This window comes from Miniopterus schreibersii (assembly GCF_964146895.1).
Source record: "Miniopterus schreibersii genome assembly, chromosome: 19".
In the NCBI taxonomy this organism is placed as follows: domain Eukaryota; kingdom Metazoa; phylum Chordata; class Mammalia; order Chiroptera; family Miniopteridae; genus Miniopterus; species Miniopterus schreibersii.
The window spans coordinates 39,691,982-39,710,675 of record NC_138119.1 but is presented as its reverse complement, the minus strand read 5'-3'; the positions used below and the strand labels follow the sequence as shown (position 1 = coordinate 39,710,675).

At 54.3% G+C, this 18,694-nt stretch overlaps 2 protein-coding genes and 1 long non-coding RNA gene across 4 annotated transcripts; 1 reads left to right on the top strand and 2 right to left on the bottom strand.

Moving 5' to 3' along the window:
* Window positions 1–1,916: 1,916 nt before the first annotated feature.
* LOC308549036 lies at window positions 1,917–3,890 on the bottom strand. Its single transcript, XR_013997701.1, has 4 exons — window positions 2,995–3,890; window positions 2,779–2,853; window positions 2,389–2,518; window positions 1,917–2,114 (listed from the first exon to the last, which is right to left on the bottom strand). It is a non-coding gene; the product is annotated as an uncharacterized lncRNA (long non-coding RNA).
* Window positions 3,891–4,886: 996 nt separating this feature from the next.
* On the top strand, window positions 4,887–9,331 carry TOMM40L (translocase of outer mitochondrial membrane 40 like). Of its 2 annotated transcripts, none has more exons than XM_081122309.1 (10): window positions 4,887–5,067; window positions 5,284–5,532; window positions 5,801–5,868; window positions 6,157–6,249; window positions 6,528–6,629; window positions 6,769–6,874; window positions 7,065–7,187; window positions 7,287–7,363; window positions 7,568–7,670; window positions 7,783–9,331. In XM_081122309.1, exons 2-10 carry the CDS (start codon window positions 5,418–5,420, stop codon window positions 7,920–7,922), a joined length of 927 nt encoding a protein of 308 aa, XP_080978435.1. In that variant the 5' UTR covers window positions 4,887–5,067; window positions 5,284–5,417; the 3' UTR covers window positions 7,923–9,331. The 2 variants fall into 2 exon arrangements, with proteins under 2 accessions (XP_080978435.1, XP_080978434.1); XM_081122308.1 differs by having other exon boundaries at window positions 4,989–5,144; window positions 7,783–9,330.
* On the bottom strand, window positions 8,572–13,133 carry NR1I3 (nuclear receptor subfamily 1 group I member 3; the record flags this gene model as incomplete). The annotated part of the gene is given in 7 exon segments (XM_081121917.1): window positions 8,572–8,700; window positions 9,502–9,574; window positions 9,958–10,113; window positions 10,349–10,441; window positions 10,443–10,486; window positions 12,356–12,671; window positions 13,027–13,133. Coding segments are annotated over 7 exon segments (918 nt in total).
* Between the last annotated feature and the right edge of the window lie 5,561 nt (window positions 13,134–18,694).

Sequence of the window (18,694 nt, the reverse complement as noted above, 5' to 3'; positions counted from 1 at the left end):
CCTGGAGCAGGGACTTCTGTTGGGACTCTGGGCACATTCAGAGACATTTGAACCTGAGAAATGACTTCTGGATTGTGGGAAAACCTGGCTGCCCAACCTCCAATCTATCACAGTGGGAGTCTGGGAGTCGTGTGGGGCAGCTCAGTGTCCATGGGCATTAGCCTGGCCAAAAAGTCAGGGATGCAGGAGGGACAGTGTGATGAAGGCCCCTGTGACACTCCTAAAGGAAGGCTGTATGGGAACAGTGAGTTTTCAGTGGGTCCCAGGACCAGACAGACCTTAGCGGGCCAGGGAGGGATTGGATGTGGGCAAGACACAGGGGACAAGTCAGGTCCAGATGGGAGGCAAGCTCCTTGAGCACATGGGTGGGCAGAGAAGGAACTCCAGTCATCAGCACCTGTCATTTCCAGCAGGAGATGGGATTCCCTGGAAGTTTTTTGTTTGCTTGCTTGCTTTTTAGAGAGAGAGAGGAAGAGAAACATCAATCAGTTGCCTTCCACATGTGCCCCAACCCCGGGAATCAAGCCTGCAACCCACTGGGAATTGAATCAGCAACCCTTCAGTGTGCAGGCCGACACTAACCACTGAGAACACGGGCCAGGGCTTCTTTCTTTCTTTTTAGAGAGAGAAAGAGAAACATCGATTGGATGCCTTTTGCATGTGCCCTGACCCCAGAGATAGAATCTGCGACCTGGGTATGTGCCCTGACTAGGAATTGAATCCTCTGCCTTCTGGCATATGGGACTACACTCCAACCGAGCCACATTGGCCAGGGCTGGAAGTCTTTGGCCCCCATCCGATGTGGCCAGTCCTGCATCGGACCCAGAAGCCTTCTCAGATGGGTCTTGGTTCATCCCCCAGCCACCATGCTGGGCAGTACTTTGCTCTCACAGTGACTCACACTTGTCAATATGTTTTTCCAGCTCCTTGTCCCATTTGCTCACTGTGAGGATTTGGGCTCTTTGAAGTTTAACCTGTCCAAGACCATTCTGCAAGTAACAGACTGAGATCTGTCCCTGTATGCTTTAGCACACAAGAAAACCACAGATCCTGGGAAAGAAGGGGAGGAAGGTGGTCATGAGGGGTGAGGGCCGTGAAGGCCAGACCCAAGGTCACTCATTATGCAGGAGACTGCAGTCTTGTCTGAAGGCGATTTCAGATGGGATATGAGAAGTGAGTCAGGGAAGGGAGGCAACTATTTTAGAAGTAAAGTGGGAATAAGTTACTGGAAAATGTTTTCCTTGCCCTAATTTTGGGATCGTGAGCCTCACACATCTACCCAGCCCGCTTTCCTTTCTGTTTTGATTGAACCCAGGCATTGTGGCTCCCAGTAGCTCCAGTCCCACATGCCCAGCGAGTTGGAGGCCTGTAGGGCTTTGAACTGGCTGTCATGTTGGCTGGTTCCAGGCTCTCAGATGGCCACCAGGCCAGTGCTATGACAGCACCCAGATAAAAGTGGGGAGGGGTGTGGAAAGGTGTTCTAGGTAGGGGTCCAGGTGAGAGTGGTTTGGAGAAAGTGCGTCCCACTTTTTACTGTAGACCATGGAATGGGGGTGAGCAATGTTCCCCTGGCTCGGAAGGGAAGGGAGGGACTTGGGTGACGCCTCTGGGTTCAGTTTTTGGAGGCTTTGTCTTCATAGAATGATTGAGAGGACATCCTGAGGGAGCCCTAATTTCCTGTGACCTGCACAGGGCAGGGATTCAGTTCATCAATTTCGTGCCTTTTCACAGTTCTGCGTCCATGCAAAGGCTCCTCCTCTCCATCAGAGCTGGTCCCAGGCCTGGAGAAGACTCCTTGGCACCCAATGCTGTCATTTCCAACATTTGTCTCTTGGGCCCTTTCTCCACCCTTTTCACACCCAAAGCCTCCTCCTGCTGGACTTCTTTCTCCTCCCATCCTCAGAAAAGCTCACCATGGACTCCTTTACTATTTATTGTAGAATGAAGGAGTGGGGAGGGAGAAGGGTTGGAGGCCTGGCCAGAGGGTGTTCTAGGGGCCAGCTGGCAATGGATGGGCGTCTGGCGGTGATTGGAATGCCACAGAGTAATCGAGGAAGCTCATCAGATCACTTCTAGCCTTCTTCACCAGCTTCTTTGTCTCCTCCAAGTACCCCCTAGACATATGAGGGTTAAAGGTCAGTGTGAGGGACCAAAGGCACTGGCAGGGCCTTGGTGGTGGTGGGAGGTGAGACCCAAGTCCCCTCGTAGGAGGAGAGGCAAGCCCTCTGCTGGGCAGAGTAATACACCCTGGAGACAAATCCATAGCCCAGCTGCTGTGGCCCACACGGGCACAGGGGGATGAGGCAATTGTTCTACAATTCAAAATTCATTCTCCCCACCCCAAGCTCAGTTTTCTGTGGGCCCTGAACCCCCCTTGCTGAAACTTACTTGGCCTGGGCCTAGACCTCGGGGCCCTTGACCTTCACCAGGTCGCTGCCATAATCAGTCACAGTCTCCCAGAACTGAGAGATCAGGCTCTGCAGATCTATCTCCTCTGTCTGTCTCCGGACCAAGGCTCCTGCACACACACGGAAACACACACACCTATTCTCAGCTGGTCCCCAACAATGAGTCCTGGCCTCCGACTACACCACTGCCAGTACCCAGCCCCAAACAGGTCTCCTACTCCAGGCCTTTGGACAGGCTTTCTGGGCTTTAGGGAGGGAACAGTCTTCTTTTTGAGCCCTGTGGTTGCCAGATCTGGGCACAGAACTGACAGATGGGCAGCCAGGACCCCTGGCACCTTCTCCTTGGGACCCCACTCCATATTCCACCCACCTTCGAGTCTACAGATGGTGAGGAGCAGCACCGTCACTACAAGCAGCTTCATGGTGGTAACAGTGGGGTGGTGGCCTGGGAACAGATGGATGTGGGGAAGACACTGAAGCTGAACGGCTTCAACCCCTCCCTAGGTGCCCACGCCAACCTGGTCCCTTCTCTCCCCACAATTAAAACCTGGTCCTCTTTGGGTGCTCCCACAACTGCTGCTCTTACCTGGTCAGTGCCTCTGTCCCTGTAGTCTGTGCCTGGCCTGGCTGGAGAGGCAAGGGCTATATACCTGCCTGCTTCCCCACCCCGTCAGGCGACAAGGACTGTGGAGGGGTGTTTGGACAGGGGCCATGTTGGAGTAAACAAGTTGGAGAAATGGGGGGGGAGGGCAAGTACATGTAGGGCACAGTGAGGGTGGGAGGCAGGCAGGCAGGACTTAGTGGAGGCCAAGGGGTTCCCTTTAGGCCCACTGGAGGCTCATTCTTTTGGGGCCTGGGGCAGCAGCCCCTAGCTCTGGGTGCTGCAGGAAGCAGGAGTGCTAGTCTTTCTCTGGAAATTCTGACATATCAACCTCAGCCCTCAATAACTCTGTCCCATTATGGGCGGATTTCACCTCCCAACCCTACCCCCTTCACTACAACTTGGCAGAGGTTTTGGGAAACAGAAGAAAGGATGAGTTGAAAATAGAGACAGGGGTGAGGGTCAGAGGGCAGGTGATGGATTCCGTCCCTTTTTGAGTTAATGTATTAGGAGACAAGGCTGAAAACATGAGAGCCCATAATGACCTCCTGTGTGCTGACCGTCACACCCTAACCCCAAACAAAATCAGAAAGCAGCCTCTGCCCTCTCCACCCCGTCGGAAGGCTACGGTAGGAAGAGGTGGTTAAAGGACAAAGGTGGAGGGTCCTGGTCACTGGATCCCCTTATCAGCTCTGGGCGGTAGCCAGGCGATATGAGCCCACAGGGGCCACAGCGGTTCATGCCCCAGCCCTAGGCATTTGGGTGGGTCAGCGGAACGGAGATCAGAAGCACTGGCATCTTTCCCAGTAGGACGTTCCTGAGAGACGGGGGCGGAGACGCGAGGCTAGTGAGGGAGGCGACCGGAGCCCGCGACTTCCTCCAGCCTTCTCTCCCCAGCGCGCCGCGTGCGGGGCCTCCCCGCTCCCCCCGCCCGGAGCGCGCCGGGGGCGCACACGCCGGGCTCCCCCCGCCCCGGAGCGCACACGCCGGGCTCCCCCCGCCCCGGAGCGCGCCGGGGGCGCACACGCCGGGCTCCCCACGCCCCGGAGCGCACACGCCGGGCTCCCCCCGCCCCGGAGCGCGCCGGGGGCGCACACGCCGGGCTCCCCCCGCCCGGAGCGCGCCGGGGGCGCACACGCCCGGCTCCCCACGCCCCGGAGCGCACACGCCCGGCTCCCCCCGCCCCGGAGCGCGCCGGGGGCGCACACGCCCGGCTCCCCCCGCCCCGGAGCGCGCCGGGGGCGCACACGCCCGGCTCCCCACGCCCCGGAGCGCACACGCCCGGCTCCCCACGCCCCGGAGCGCGCCGGGGGCGCACACGCCGGGCTCCCCCCGCCCGGAGCGCGCCGGGGGCGCACACGCCGGGCTCCGACGCCAGCTCCGCGGGGAGCAGGGCGGAGGGTCAGCTGCGGACGCAGCCCCGCACCGCCGCCCCGAGCGCTCGCGCCGGCCCCTCCCGCGAGGCCGAGCTCCGGCGGGGCAGCGGCGCGGGGCGGGCGCGGCGCCGGGACGGCCGTGCGGGCGAGGCCGGGGGAGCGCGGCTTCCCGGGGGGCGCCGAGGGCGGAGTCGGGCTCGGAAGGTCAGCCCATCGCTCCCTCCGCCGCGCTCCTCCAAAGGCGTCTCCGAGCTGTATGGCGGCGGGAGCTCCAGCGGCCCGAGCGCCAAGGGGCTCCCGCCGGAGCCTGCGCGCCCCCAGGCTGCCGACCTCGGAGAGCCCCCGACCGAGGCCGGCCCGCGACCAGCCTCGGGACCGCCCTCGGCCCCGCCGCCTCCGCCGCGCCCGGGCCGTCTCCGCGCGGGGCCTGCCACTCCGCCGCTTCCTCCTCTCCCATTGGCCCCTGGGAGACCGAAGCCGCTATTTTTAATAGATTGGGCGGGGCCCAATCCAGGGAGGGTCGGGTCTTTAAAAGCTTTTTTTGCCCGGTTCCAAGATGGCGCTCATGACCACGCAGAGAAAGCAGCGTGAAGCCGCAGCTCTGCCATCACTCAAGATGGCTGCCCCCATCAAGATGACCGCGGTGTGCGGGGGGGAAGGGGCGGCATGAGGGTCTGAGACGGTAAGGGCGACTGCAGCGCTGCACGCCTCGCTCGGGGCCTAGGGATGAGGAGCATGAAGACTAGAAAGCTGGGTGAGGTCTGTGATGGGGCTCGGGTTAGACAGCGGGGGAAGGGACGGGGTGACAGGTGGGGTGGGGGAGCAAAGACGGGATGGGGCTGCGTCCGGGATTCAGTCTCCCCATCGGTGCCCTCTCCCCACACTCTTCTCGTTCCAGGGCTAGTGTCGGACCATGTGGGAGTTTCGGGGGCTGGGGAGTCGGCTGATGGGGGGTGCGGCCCGTGGGGGGTAGAGGGAGGAATAGCATCTTCCCTGGGCCTGCCCCGGCCCCTCCCCGCCTCCTGGACTCAAATGGGGAACACGTTGGGCCTGGCACCGATGGGGGCTTTGCCCCGCCGGAGCCCCCGTCGAGAGGAACCTCTGCCCAACCCCGGGAGCTTCGATGAGCTGCACCGCCTGTGCAAAGGTGAGAACTTGGCATTTGGGTGTCTCAGGCTGAAGGTTTAGAGGAGGGGGGTGGTCTTGAATGCTGGGTGTGCAGAGGTGCGAGCACAAAAGGGGAGATCACAGATGGGGCTTCCATCCTCAGGAAGGGCCAGGTGCCCGAATGGAGTGGACCTGAAAGGAGGCTGTTTCCTCCAAAGCGCTTTCTGTGGGACGGGTGGGGTCTACTTCTTGGAGCAGGGGTTCCTTGTCTGCTTATTCCTTCCCTTCCCTCCCCTCCCCACCTTCAGATGTATTCCCAGGACAGATGGAGGGTGTGAAGCTGGTTGTCAACAAGGTTCTGAGCAGCCATTTCCAGGTGCTCCCACTTCTTGATTCCCTCCTCACTGTTCCTCCTGCCTGTCCCCCATTCTCTCTTCTGTCCTTTGTACCCCTGCCTTGGCCAGGCCCCATGTGATAGAGGAGGGAGGAAGCGGGGCTCCTTAACTCCTTTGCTTGTGGGACTTGTTGCCTTTAATCAGGTGGCCCGCTGTATATGTTGGAATATTTGGTATTCTTAAAAGGCCTGGATGGGGAGAGGATGCAGGGTGAGATGGGGGATCGATGCAGCAAGAATGCTCTCCTCCACTGGCTTCTCTTCCCTCAGGTGGCTCACACCGTGCACATGAGTGCTCTTGGCCTGCCCGGCTATCACCTCCATGCAGCCTACGCAGGGGACTGGCAACTTAGCCCCACTGAGGTGAGGGCTCCACACACCTGGGTCATCTCCCTGAAAAGCCACCTATAGGAGGAGGAAATGTGTATGTTATGGGGAAGAATGGGCAGGGCACCTACTAGCTTCTCTGGGTTTCTTCTGAATGGTGGAGGGTACCGACACTTTCTGTGTGATTGAGCTGGAGTTTTTCTTTGTGCTCCACTAGGGGGCGCTGGGTGCTGTGAAAGAAAGCACATGGTGTTTGGATTTATGCAGAGTGGAACCTTAGCCCAGCTTAGTCTGACTGTCTAGCTCTTCAACAGGTTTTCCCCACTGTGGTAGGGGACTTGGACAGCAGTGGCAGCCTTAACGCCCAGGTCCTGCTCCTCTTGGCAGAACGGCTCCGAGCCAAGGCCGTCTTCCAGGTGACCCATGATTCCTGCCTCCATCCAAGGGTTTCTTTCCTCCATGAATGTCCTGCTCTGGAGGCTCCAGGGGGAGGAGCAGAGGGAACGGTGATGGCAGAGAGAGAGGGAGCTCTTATTTCCCTCTCTCACTACCCAGACACAGCAGTCCAAGTTCCTGACATGGCAATTTGATGGCGAGTACCGGGGAGATGACTACACAGCCACTCTGACCCTCGGAAATCCTGACTTGATTGGGGAATCGGGTGAGAAATTGGGACAGGGTTCTTTCTATCTTGGCTGCCTACTGCTGATGTTGGCTATGCCTTTTCATCATCTGTACATTTCAGGGATTAAGAGAAGAAAGCACGCAGGCAGGCTGGGGTGGGGCTTCTAGGGGGAAGAGGCAGGCCTGCGTGTTGTCTCCAGGCCTGACTCTGTGTCTCCTACTCCCAGTGATCGTGGTCGCTCACTTCCTGCAGAGCCTCACTCATCGGTTGGTGTTGGGAGGAGAGTTGGTTTATCACCGGCGGCCAGGCGAAGAGGGGGCCATCTTGACACTGGCGGGGAAGTATTCGGGTACGGGGTGAGAGGGGTATGATGGGGAGGGGAAATTCTGGGCTCGGCTGGGTTTCCTGGCCTGTGATGCTCCTGTCCTCCTGCCCTTGATTTTCACAGCTGTACACTGGGTAGCTACGTTGAATGTGGGATCAGGTGGGGCCCATGCAAGTTATTATCACAGAGCGAATGAACAGGTGAGATGACTGATCCCATCCCCCACCCAGCATGTCAGTCCTGAACTTTTGCCCACCCTGGAGCTCCATACTGCTGACATACTGTTCTTCCTGCCCGCATTTCACATACATTTCATGCATGCCTTCATCCTGCTGACCTCCGTCAGGACCCCTGCAGTCTTCACAGAGACAGACCCCTCTCTCATCCTTGCCCATGGTCCTCAGGTTCAGGTTGGAGTGGAGTTTGAGGCAAACACAAGGCTACAAGACACAACCTTCTCCTTTGGTTACCACCTGACCCTGGCCCAGGCCAACATGGTGTTTAGAGGTGAGGATGATTGAGATTGGGGGGTGGGCAGAGGGTGGGAAGCTCCGCCGTACTTCTCCTGACCCCTTTCTCCAAGTCCAGCTAAGTAACCAAGTTGTTCTCCTCCCCACAGGCTGGGTGGACAGTAACTGGTGTGTGGGTGCAGTGCTGGAAAAGAAGGTGCCCCCGCTGCCCGTCACCCTCGCCCTCGGGGCCTTCCTCAACCACTGGCGCAACAGATTCCACTGTGGCTTCAGCATCACTGTGGGCTGAGGTTCCGGAGCCCCTCCAGCAGCTGCAAGCTCTGAGTCAGGTGCCCAGGGCCAGAGACTAGGCCCCTCTCCAGAACCCACCTTGCTGGGTGACCTCTGGGCCTGAGGAGCAGAGTGGGGGACAGGATCACGCCCTCCTCAGAACTGGAGCTGCCACAGGGCGCTGATGAGTCGGTGGCTTGAGGGCCCGCCTCCGCCGCCAGCGCGTCATCTGTCTGTGCTGTGGCTCTGGACTGAGGAAGAAGGGTTAGGGGTCTGCCTGGCTGAGTTGTCTCCCTCATGGCCCCCCTTCACCTCCCTGTGGATTAAAGCTCCTCACCTGTTCCTCTTCAGAGCAGGAAAGTCTACATGGAACGAGCACCCATCCTGTTTTCCATCCCAGAGCCTTCCAAGGCTGGGAAAGAATCTCGACCTCAGAAAGTGGGGCCACCCATTCCCAGAAGGAGCTTCCTTCTTCCCCACCTTCTGTGCTTCCAGAGAACACTTTTACCACCGTGGCCACCCCCGCTCCCCCACGACTGCATGAAGAGGCAGTTAGTGCTTTAGGCTTTCATTAAAACCACATGGCTCCCTTCTGGTCCCAGCCTCTGGTTCCAGCGCTTGCCCTTTCCAGTCCAGTGTGTCCAGGGGGCCGGGGCAGGCGCGCTGGCTCAGCTGCAGATCTCCTGGAGCAGAGGCATCATGGCAGACAGCCCCTGGATGTGCTGGATTTGGGGTCCGTACGCATTGTTAATGCTCCAGAGCTCAGTCAGCAGGCCTAGCAGCTTCGCATACAGAAATCTTTGGAGGTGGAGGTAGTGGGGTCACTGGGGAAAGAAGGGAAATATAGCAGCCGAGTCCTGTCCTGAGGCCCGATTCCCCAAACAGCCCCTCAGTGAAGCTAGGTCTGAACACCAGAGGAAACCATGACAGACTTAGTAGAGGTTCCAGAGGTCCCCAAGGGCCTTTGGCTGACACTGTCTTCTCACCATGCCATTTTTGAACCCAGAGCTCTGAGGGTCCCTAATGAAGAAAGCCCCAGACTTGGTGAGAACTTCAGCTGTGTGGAATCTGAAGATCTAGCCTTCCAGAGTGGTTCCAGCAGGGGTGTGTGCTGTGGCCTAAGGCACCCCTCTTCCAGCCGGGAGGGAAGGGAGCGCACCTTTGGGCCTGGGGAGGGGACTGCTGAGCCAGGCGTGTTGGCCGTGAGGCTGTGAATGAGCATGATTCCGAGGGGGATGAAAAATGGAAGGGCGGGCTCTGCTCAGAGGGAAAGGTGGGAGAGTGAGTGGCCTTCATGGAAGGCTGCGCATCTGGAGAGGCTGGATGGTGAGGTGTGGGTGTCACCAGTCTCAGGAATGCTGTGATACAGAGTCTGTGAGCAACCTCTTTGCATCTCTTCTGAATAAAACATCTGGAAAAACTGAGATGAAACAGTGGTAGGAGCTTTGGGTGCTAGAACATATGAGAAGGGAGGGAAGGAGCAGACCCTCAAGGGACCTGGGTTCCCAAAGGCAAGGCCAGTAAAAAGCATTCATGCTCAGTGTCCCCTTAATGTCTTCCTTCCCTGATGCAGCCTCCAAGCCCCAGTCCCCGTACCAATCCCGGGGCCCTGGCCGCTGGCCTTTGATGTAGCTCTGCAGAGCCAGTGCCATCTCCTCCCTCTGGGTAACCCTAGGCCAGTCTGTAAGAGGGAGCAGGAAGGACAGGTGGGGGTGGGGTGGGCCCGCACAGCGCCCCAGGGGGTGGAGGCTGGGGGAGACACGTTCTGCAGGTTGGAGGACTAACAGGCCTGGGATGGATGGATTCAAGGAGCTGGGAGTTAGAGGTGTTGGGAGAAAGCTTCTGGGCTTTGGGGGATGCTCACCAAGAGAGAAGAGGGCCATGGCAGCCATGAGCATATACTCAGACTTCTGGAGCCGCAGTCACCTCAGTGTCCCATGGAAGCAAAAGAGCAGCTCTAAAAACTTTGTGGAGCCCCACTGTGGGAGAGACTAGGCTTAGGAGCCTTCAGGTCCCCTTGCCTCACCCACCGCACAAGGACACATGCCCTGTACTGTCCTAGCACCATCTCACCATCTTCTGTTGTGTAGCAAAGAGGCCCACAGAGGAAGCTCTGTGTTTGGAGACAGAAAGTGGTGCTGAGTGTGATGTGACAGATTTTGATAGCTGCTCCCTTGAGAAGGGAGATCTGGTCCTCCATGGTTAGGGCCCTGTGGAGAACAGGACACAGGGCACTTTAGACTCGAGCCTGAAGTGCAGAGAGAGGAACTCCCACTTCTGACTGAGACACAAAAACAGAGTTGGGAATTCAAGACCTGGTGCTCGGAAAGGCTGAGGGGTGGGTTAGTTTGGTCAGTGGCTTTTTGTTTTGTTCTGTTTCTTCTGGGGGGATGTTATAATTTACTGCAGTGTTTTCTTCCTGAGAGGTAAGGGGAGGTCACCCACCAGAAGAGGGGCAGGTCCTTGGTGAACTTGATGATTTGCTGTACCATGAATGTGTTGATGTCTGCGAAGTGTGTGAGCAGAGGCAGCACGGGCCAGGGTGGGCAAGCACCAGTGGTGGGTGAACAGATGGGCTGGAGGCTGCAAAGGTCAGAGCCTGAGTGAGGCCCAGGCCCAGGGCTCTCCTTTTGGTCTCTCCAGCCTTGGAAGGGTCTGGGTCTGAGAAGCCTGCCTCACTGGGGTTCCAGAGGAGTCCCGTCCTCTGAATAGGTGCATGACACACAGCCCTCCCTCAGGCCATCCTCCAGCCCAAGTCCTGTGAGTGCTCACCCTGAACTGCACAAACTGGTCGAACATGGTACCCACGTGGCGGGCGTGGGCCCCAGGATGGTCTGGACAAGCTAGCTCTGTTTCTTTTTTTTCAATATATCTTTATTGATTTCAGAGAGAGGAAAGGAGAGGGAGAGAGAGAGAGAGAGAAACATCAATGATGAGAGAGTCACTGATGGAGCCCTCAACCCCGGCATGTGCCCTGACCGGGAATCGAACCCCGATTGCCTGGATCCTAGGTCGACGCTCAACCGCTGAGCAGCGCCCGGCCGGGCTAGCTCTGTTTCTTGCTCAGCTGCTCAGGTGCTTGCTGTGCTTGGTGCTGGACCTGCTTTGCTCACCGTGACACCAGGGCTTCTGCAGACATGATCACTGTGCCCAGGCAAGAGACACGACAAAGCTGTTGACATCAGTAAAGAGCACCTCTCTCTGCCAGCCCCTGGTCTGGGACCCTGGCCACCTTGCACAGCGAAGGCTATGGGAAGGGAGTCTGGAGGCCTCCTTGGGTACAGCTTAAGTCCTAGAGGCTCCAGTGGGGGGTCTTGTCCACATTCCCCAGCCTGTGGGACAACAGCAGAGAGCAAGGCACTGTGGTGGGGACAGTGCGAGGAGGTCTGACTTCTGCAGGAATGTTGAGGGAGGGCTCTGGATACCTAAGACATCGCCTATGTCTATACAGCACAATTTGAAAAGCTCCGAGGTAAAATCTGACGGGCTGAAACATAGGATTTGTTACCCATTGGTGTTTTGTTTTGTTTTTAATTTTTTTGTTAATTCTCACCTGAGGATAGTTTTTCCATTGCTTTTAACGGAGAGTAGAAGGGAGGGAGGGAGAGAGAGCGAAACATGGATGTGAGAGAGGCACGTTGACTGCTTGCTTCCTGAAAACGTGACTGGGGGCAGGGAATGAACCCCCAACAGAGGCAGGTGCCCTTGACTGGGAATCGAACATGACCCTTTGGCGCACAGGTTGATGCTCTAACCACTGAGCAACACTGGCCAGGGCCATAGGTATTTTTATCCATATTTTTCAGAAATGTAAAACAGGCTGAGATTCCAGTGACAGGGCCAAGGTCACAAAATACTTAAGTGATGTAGATTGAATTAAAATCAAGATTGTTTGACTTCTGCAGTTTTCATGGCTCACAATGAGACATAATGGCAACAGCAAGGACTGGGAGTCAGACAGGAGAGTCTGAATCTCAGCTGCAGCTTGTACACTGAGTGAACCCTAGGCAAGCTGACTTGTGTGAACACAAGTTACATTATCTGTTTGGAACCTAGCCTCATTACCTGGCACACAGAAAGAGCATTATGTAATTAAGTCAACAATTATCAAGTACCTACTAAGTGACAGGAACTATCCCTGAGATAGGTGAGAAAAGCAAGCCAGGGCCATTTCACAAGAGCATTCCTGGAGAGGGAATGGCCAGAGCCAGTGCAGAGGTCCCGAGGAGGGTGCCAGGTGTATCTGAGGATGGCACCAGAGCCAGTGTGGCTGGGATGAATTGAGCAAGGGGTACAGAGTCATGAGAGGTGGCATGGGGGAGCTAGACTGTGAGATCATTGCTTTTCAGGGAGAGTAGAAGAGAGGGGGGGGGGGGAGAGAGAAACACGGATATGAGAGAGGCACATCAACTGCCCTAAAGAGAGATGAGCAGAATAGCAACATTATCTGACTTTTAAAGAGCTTACTCGGCCTGCTAGGTGGGGAGCACTCTGTGGGAACAGGGACAAGCAGAGAGAGGTGGTCTGTGGGTTCCTGGGATGGGAAGGGCTGACTCCGTCCTTCCTCATGCCAGCACCCAGGCACTTCTGCAGCCTGCAGGCCAGGCAGTGGTGCCTCTGGGCCTTGTTGACCTTACAGCTCCCAGTGGAAAGGTAGGTGAGACTGTGCTTTTGCCAACTGTCCATCTGTGAGAGACAGAGGTGAGGGTTGGGGATGGCAGTGAACAGGTGGTAGGTGAGGGGCGGAGAGGACATGGCCTGAAAGCATCTGGTGACACAGGCTACTCCGAGCTGTGCCCACAGGGCCATGAGGGCAGCTCAGGCACAAACACACCTAGCATCTTCGTGGAGACCCAAGGTCGCCTGGGGAAGCCTGGCGCTTTGCAGTAAGTGAGCAGAATAGGTGCTCTTGACTAAGGGGTTGTGTCCCTGGGACAAACGTTGCCCTCCCCTCCATTATTACACCAGCTGTAGTGTGGAGCATGGTGACAGCAGCGAGCTAGCCTCAGGGCATTAGGCTCCAGGACACAGGAGTGAGGCATCTGCACACTCCCAGCTCGGGGCAGGCTGGAAGCTGCCTGGAAGGAAGTGGGGGCTTGTTTCTACTGGGAGAAGACTCTCACCTGAAGAAACCCTTGCAGCCCTCATAAGTCAGGGCATGGAAGTGATAGCCCATGGCCCGGTCCCCACAGACCACACAGTTCCTCGGCTCAGCATCCCCACTGGCCATGGCTTCTGGGGTTGGGGTGGCTGTCACAGCCTCTTCCGCAGAGCTCCTTCCTGGACATACCCTGGGCCTGACCCCCTGCATTACCGGTATTTTATTGTTTTTAGTTTATGGCCCCCAGATTTCCTACCTGCTCTCTTAGGCAGCATGCCACCTGCAGGCCACAAAATCTAGTGTGGGATGTGTCTCCCCAAACTCCCACTCCGCCCTCCTCTCCTCTTGATCTCAGGAGCTCCCCGTGTTAGGGGTTACGGCCTCGGTACCTGGAAAACAAGGATATTCTGTTGTGTGTGGCCTCCAGTTCTCAGAGACTGTGTAGGTAGGGGACAGACTCTGGACCCTGGGCAAAGGCCTGGGGGAGGTTTTCTGAGCATGCCCATGGCACTGGTTGCTGGCACATGGGGAGGGACCCTGGTGGGTGGGGATCTCATGAGTCATTGGAAATTGCTCCTAACCAGACCACGAAGATTTTCCCTACTGCTGAGCTTCAGGCTAGATCAGCAGCCTCTGTGTGGATCCTGGGCCCACTGGGCAGAGAGGGAAAGACAGAGCAAGCTTTTCACATACAGAATGTCAACAGTAAGAGGACAGGTGTAACAAGTGCATGAGACTCCCTAAAGGAAGGCTCTTAGAGACTGCAGTCTAGTTAAGAGCCCACACAGGGCTAGAGAGGTCCTGCTTCCTAACTAGGGAGGGCCAAGGACTTGAATGGCTGCTGATAAATTAGAGGCAGTGGGATTGACTTGGGGACTCATGCCAGAGCAGACTTCATGGGTGTATGACCTGTGCAGTCACAACCCTGCTCTGAGAGGGCTCTTGTGCTCAGTTTAATGCTCAGATGTTGCTGTCTTGAAATTCTTAGTGATTTTTGAAGAAGGGGCTCTGCATTTTTGTTTTTCACGGAGCCCTGCAAATTACATACCTGTTCCTGTCCAATTAATAAGCTTAAGAATCAGAAGTAGCCTAGCCGGGCGTGGCTCAGCGGTTGAGCATCGGCCTAGGATCCAGGAGATCTTGGTTTGATTCCCAGTCATGGCACATGCCTGGGTTGTGGGCTAGATCCCCAGTGGGGGCCGTGCAGGAGGCAGCTAATCAATGACTCTCTCATCATTGATGTTTCTATCTATCTCTTCCTCTCTCTGAAATCAATAAAGATAACATATAAGAAAAAAGAATCAGAAGTAGGTGTCTTCACTGGGGTTGTCTCATGTTTTGTTGACACTGAAGAATATTTTTGCAAGTGCAAGAAGTATATACTCTCCCAACATCTATGAACAGAAAGTGACTTCCATATATATGTATTTTATTGATTTTAGAAAGGGAGAGAGTGAGCGTAAGAGTGAGAGAACATTGATAAGTTGCCTCATATACATACCCCAACTGGGATCAAACCCACAACCAAGGTACGTGCCCTGACTGGGAATTGAGCCCATGACTCTCTGGTGTACAGGAGACGCTCCAACCAACTGAGCCACACCAGCCAGGGCTAGAAAAAGTAATTTCTAAAGTATTTGGATGTATGTTGGTTAAATGTGATCCCACACTCACTGGATAAAGCCCAAGTCTCGGTCTTTCAATGTGAAAGCTTCTTGTCCCTGGGTGTTTGTTGTTTCTGCACCGGCAGTTTCTCCCACTGGAGATAAGCTGTCGTGCCTTCTGTTTCCTCAGCTAAGAATTAAATTATAAGTAGTTTTGCCCTACGGATGAGTCAAAAACCAAAGTGCAGGCTAGAGTCATAGAGAGAGGGAGAGGGAGGGGGAAAGAGGGAGGGAGAGGGAGAGAGAGAAAAAGGGAAAGGGAGAGAGAGGGAGGAGGGAGAGAGGAAGAGAGCAAGAGGGAGGGGGAAAGAGAGAGGGAAGAGACTGAGTTTAAAGGTCCTGAGGATGAGTAGGCAGAACCCTCTCTCTCAAAGACCACATCCAACGATGCATAACTTACTGCATTTGAAACAGGCTGAGTTTCAGAGTGCAGGGGCTTGGATCTGGCCCCGCGAGGTAGTGAGCCTACTTATGTGTATCACTGTTGGTATCTTTGCTTGAGTGAGATTCTGTTAGAATTCACGCTAATTCACTCAATCAACAGGTACTGACTTAGGACCTGCTGTGTGTGAGACTAGGGGCAAAAAGATGAGTAAGCTGCTCTTTGTCCCCGTGGAGTTTAAATATGCTGGTGGGGGAGATACACCTTTAAGCAGGTATAAGGAAATACAGCTGGGTCACTGACAGTGCTGTGAACAGAAGAGGGACAGCTAGTCCTGCTCTGGCAGAGGGGTGCTGAGGAGGAGGCAGAAGGGCTGCCTGGAGGAGCTGGTTTTTAGTGAGGATAATGAGGACTTGGCCAGTTCAGGCAGAGGGTATAATCTGAGAAGTTCAAGGAGCCAGATACAGAAAAGTAGATAAGGTAGAAGCACAAGCAGGCTTCTCCTGCTGGCGCAGCGTTGCAGGCAGGGCATGGCAGGAGAGAGGTCTGGAGATGTAGGAAGCCGCCCCCGCCCTCAGGCTTGTCTCATGACCTGCATGTGCCCGCTTCCTCTGAGCTGAGTGCAGGCCCTCGCTGGGTACCACTCACTACTGCAGCAGCCTGTGCCATGTTCTCCCTTCCACCAGCCTCCTCCCTCCAACCCACCCATCCAAAGGCTCTAGATGTGCTTAAGCCTTTTAGAGTTCCCGGAATGAGCTGTGCTCACCCACCTCCAAACATCGGACCTTGTTGTTCTGTCTGGTTGGAATCGCCACCTGGCCCCTCCCCTGGTCCTCCTGATCCTCTTGCCCTTCAGGCCTGAGCACAGAGGGTCACCTCTGGGAGCCTGGGGGCTAGAGCTGTGCTTGTGCACTCCCCACACTGCAGAGCAATGTCAACCAACTGGGAGTTGTTGAAGTCTTTTATTTTGGATCTTTAGTGTCTTGTGTACTCCTGGCACATACAATAAGTGTTTATGGAATTTATAAGTTAAATGGGCTACGATATGAATTAAGGTCTGATTCCAAACTCATACTTTTTCCAAGTGGCATCATGTTCTTATCTGTGATGCAGCCACTCATTCAGCAAATGCCTAACAGATGTCTGATTTGTGCCAGGCATGCTCCAGCAATGCGGGTTCCACGCTGACATCTGCATACATTCGTTCCCCTTTAGTGGCTTTCCTCCCTAGCTGGTTACCCTTTGCTGTCCTGACTCTCTGACCAGATACTCCTTTCTGACTTCTGAACTGCTGCTACTTGCCATTCCTATCTGCCACATTTGCATTTGACAAGTGGTGACCTCACTCAGGTGTCCCTTGAGCCAGATTTCCAGTCTGGGTCCGCTCTGACCTGTTTGGCCCCCCAGGTTCTGGCACAAACACTGGTTCTGGCTACCCTGCCTCCTTTCCTTTGCACCATATAATCTGGTTTCAATCTTCTTTCTCTACATTCACCAGTGGTCTCCCTGGCCTGTTGAATTCAATGGGCTTTCTCTCGTTTCTCTCAATCAACCTCCCTACTGCTTCGACTCCCTGACAAACACACTGTTTTCTTTGGAACTCTTTCTCACTGTTCCTGGTTCTCCACCTTCCTTCCTTTCTTTCTTTTTTTTTAATCTTCATCCGAGAATATTTTTTCTATTCCTTTTCAGGGAGAGTGAGAAGGGGGGGGTGCATCAATGTGAGAAAGACACATTGATTGGTTGCCTCCTGCACACTCCCCAACCTGGGCACTGGATGTAGCCTGCAACTGAGGTATGTGCCCTTGGCCAGAATCAAACCCAGTACCCTTCAGTCCGAAGGCCAATGCTCTAACCACTGAACCAAACTGGCTAGGGCTAAGTTTTACCCTTTTTAAAAAATATGTTTTTATTGATTTTTTAGAGTGAGAGGAAGGGAGAGGGAGAGAAACATTGATATGAGAAACATCAATTGCTTGACCCCTGTATGTACTCTGACCAGAAACCAAACTTGCAACCTGAGTTTTATCCTTCTTTTAAGATCCAACACAAACCCCATGTTCCCCAGGAAGCTTTTGACTCTTTTGGTCCTGAACAATGTCTTTCTTCTTTAACCTATTACTATTTATTATTATATAACTTACTGTTGTAGTGTACTTGGGCACTTAATCACTTATGGTAGGGGTGGGCAGTTTATGGCTTGTGAGCCAAATCTGGCCTGTGGCCTGTTTTACACAGCCTTTGAGCTAAGAATGTTTGTTTTTTTAATTAAAATTTTAAAAGAAAAAAAAATTCATAATACCTGACAATTATATGAAATTCATACTTTAGTGTCCACAAATAAAGTTTTATTAGACTATAGCCACACTTATTTGTTTACATATTGTCTATGACTGCTGTCAAACTATAAGGAGAGACTTGAAGTTTCAACAGAGACCATAAGCCATTTACTCTCTGGCTGTTACAGGAAAAGCTTGCTGACCTCTGATCTAGGATCTTGAATTCCCTTTATAATCTTTGCATAGCTGTTTAAGAACTTTGGAGAGGTCTGTTTCACTAAAGACAATTTTTTCCACGCAAATTAGCAGTTCATTAGAAAGGTGGGGGAAGCCAGAAGAGTGGCTGAATAGGGGCCCCTGATGAGAATCTAGGCAACCAGATTCCCACTGGAAAGTGAGAGTCAGGATGGGGAAAGACGAAGTCTTTTTTTCCATCTTCTGTTTTTCTGACCTGGCAGAGACTATGTACAGGCACAGAGGGTGGAGCTAGAGAGAGTATTTGAGGTCTTATCTGAATCTTGTTGAGAAGACATCAGTGGTTGCTGGCTGAGAGAAGCTCAGCTATTAATGACTTAGTTATTACAGTCCAGGAAAGAAACTATTAAAAGGGTGTCACAGCTAAAGCTGAAAGTGTTTGGCTTTGGCTGACTGAAGCTGTAAGTAGGCTAAGCGGTTTTACAATGCCCAGAAGTGTCACAGGCAAGAGAACTGGAAGGATTTCCTTAAAGCTGGAAGGAAACCTAGATATTCAGATAAACAGGAATAGCAATTGAAGTTAATAGAAAGATCATGATGCCCAGCCAGTGTGGCTCATGGTTGAGCATCCACCCAGGCACCAAGAGCTCACAGGTTTGATTGCAGTCAGGGCACATGCCTGGGTTTCAGGCTCCATCCCCGGTGGGGGCGTGCAGGAGGCAGCCCAGTGATATTATCAATAAAAACATATGGAAAAACAACCATGACATTTACCTAGGTGTTCTATTTCTTTTCATCTTGCTCTAATCATATTTTTTCTTAAAACTTATACAAGGCAGTTATTATTTAGTAAAGCTCCATCTTATTGAGAAATATTCTACACAGGTTGGACTGTGGGATTCATCTTTCACAATCGGTCCCTACACCTGGGCAGGGTCCACGCGGCTGGTTTTGGTCCTCACGCAGGGACCGCCAAATGGGATGCTGCCCGCACCGCTGAAAGAAAAGAGCAAGATCCAGGAGATGGAACTTGCACATTGATACCTATTTTAATGGCAACAATAGGTGCAAGGTCGTTAAGTGTGTCTCCTTTTTTCTTACAGCTTCACCGCCACGGTTGGCACAGCGGAGAGCACGCCGTCCCGTTGGAAGTGAACGAGGAAGCTTTTG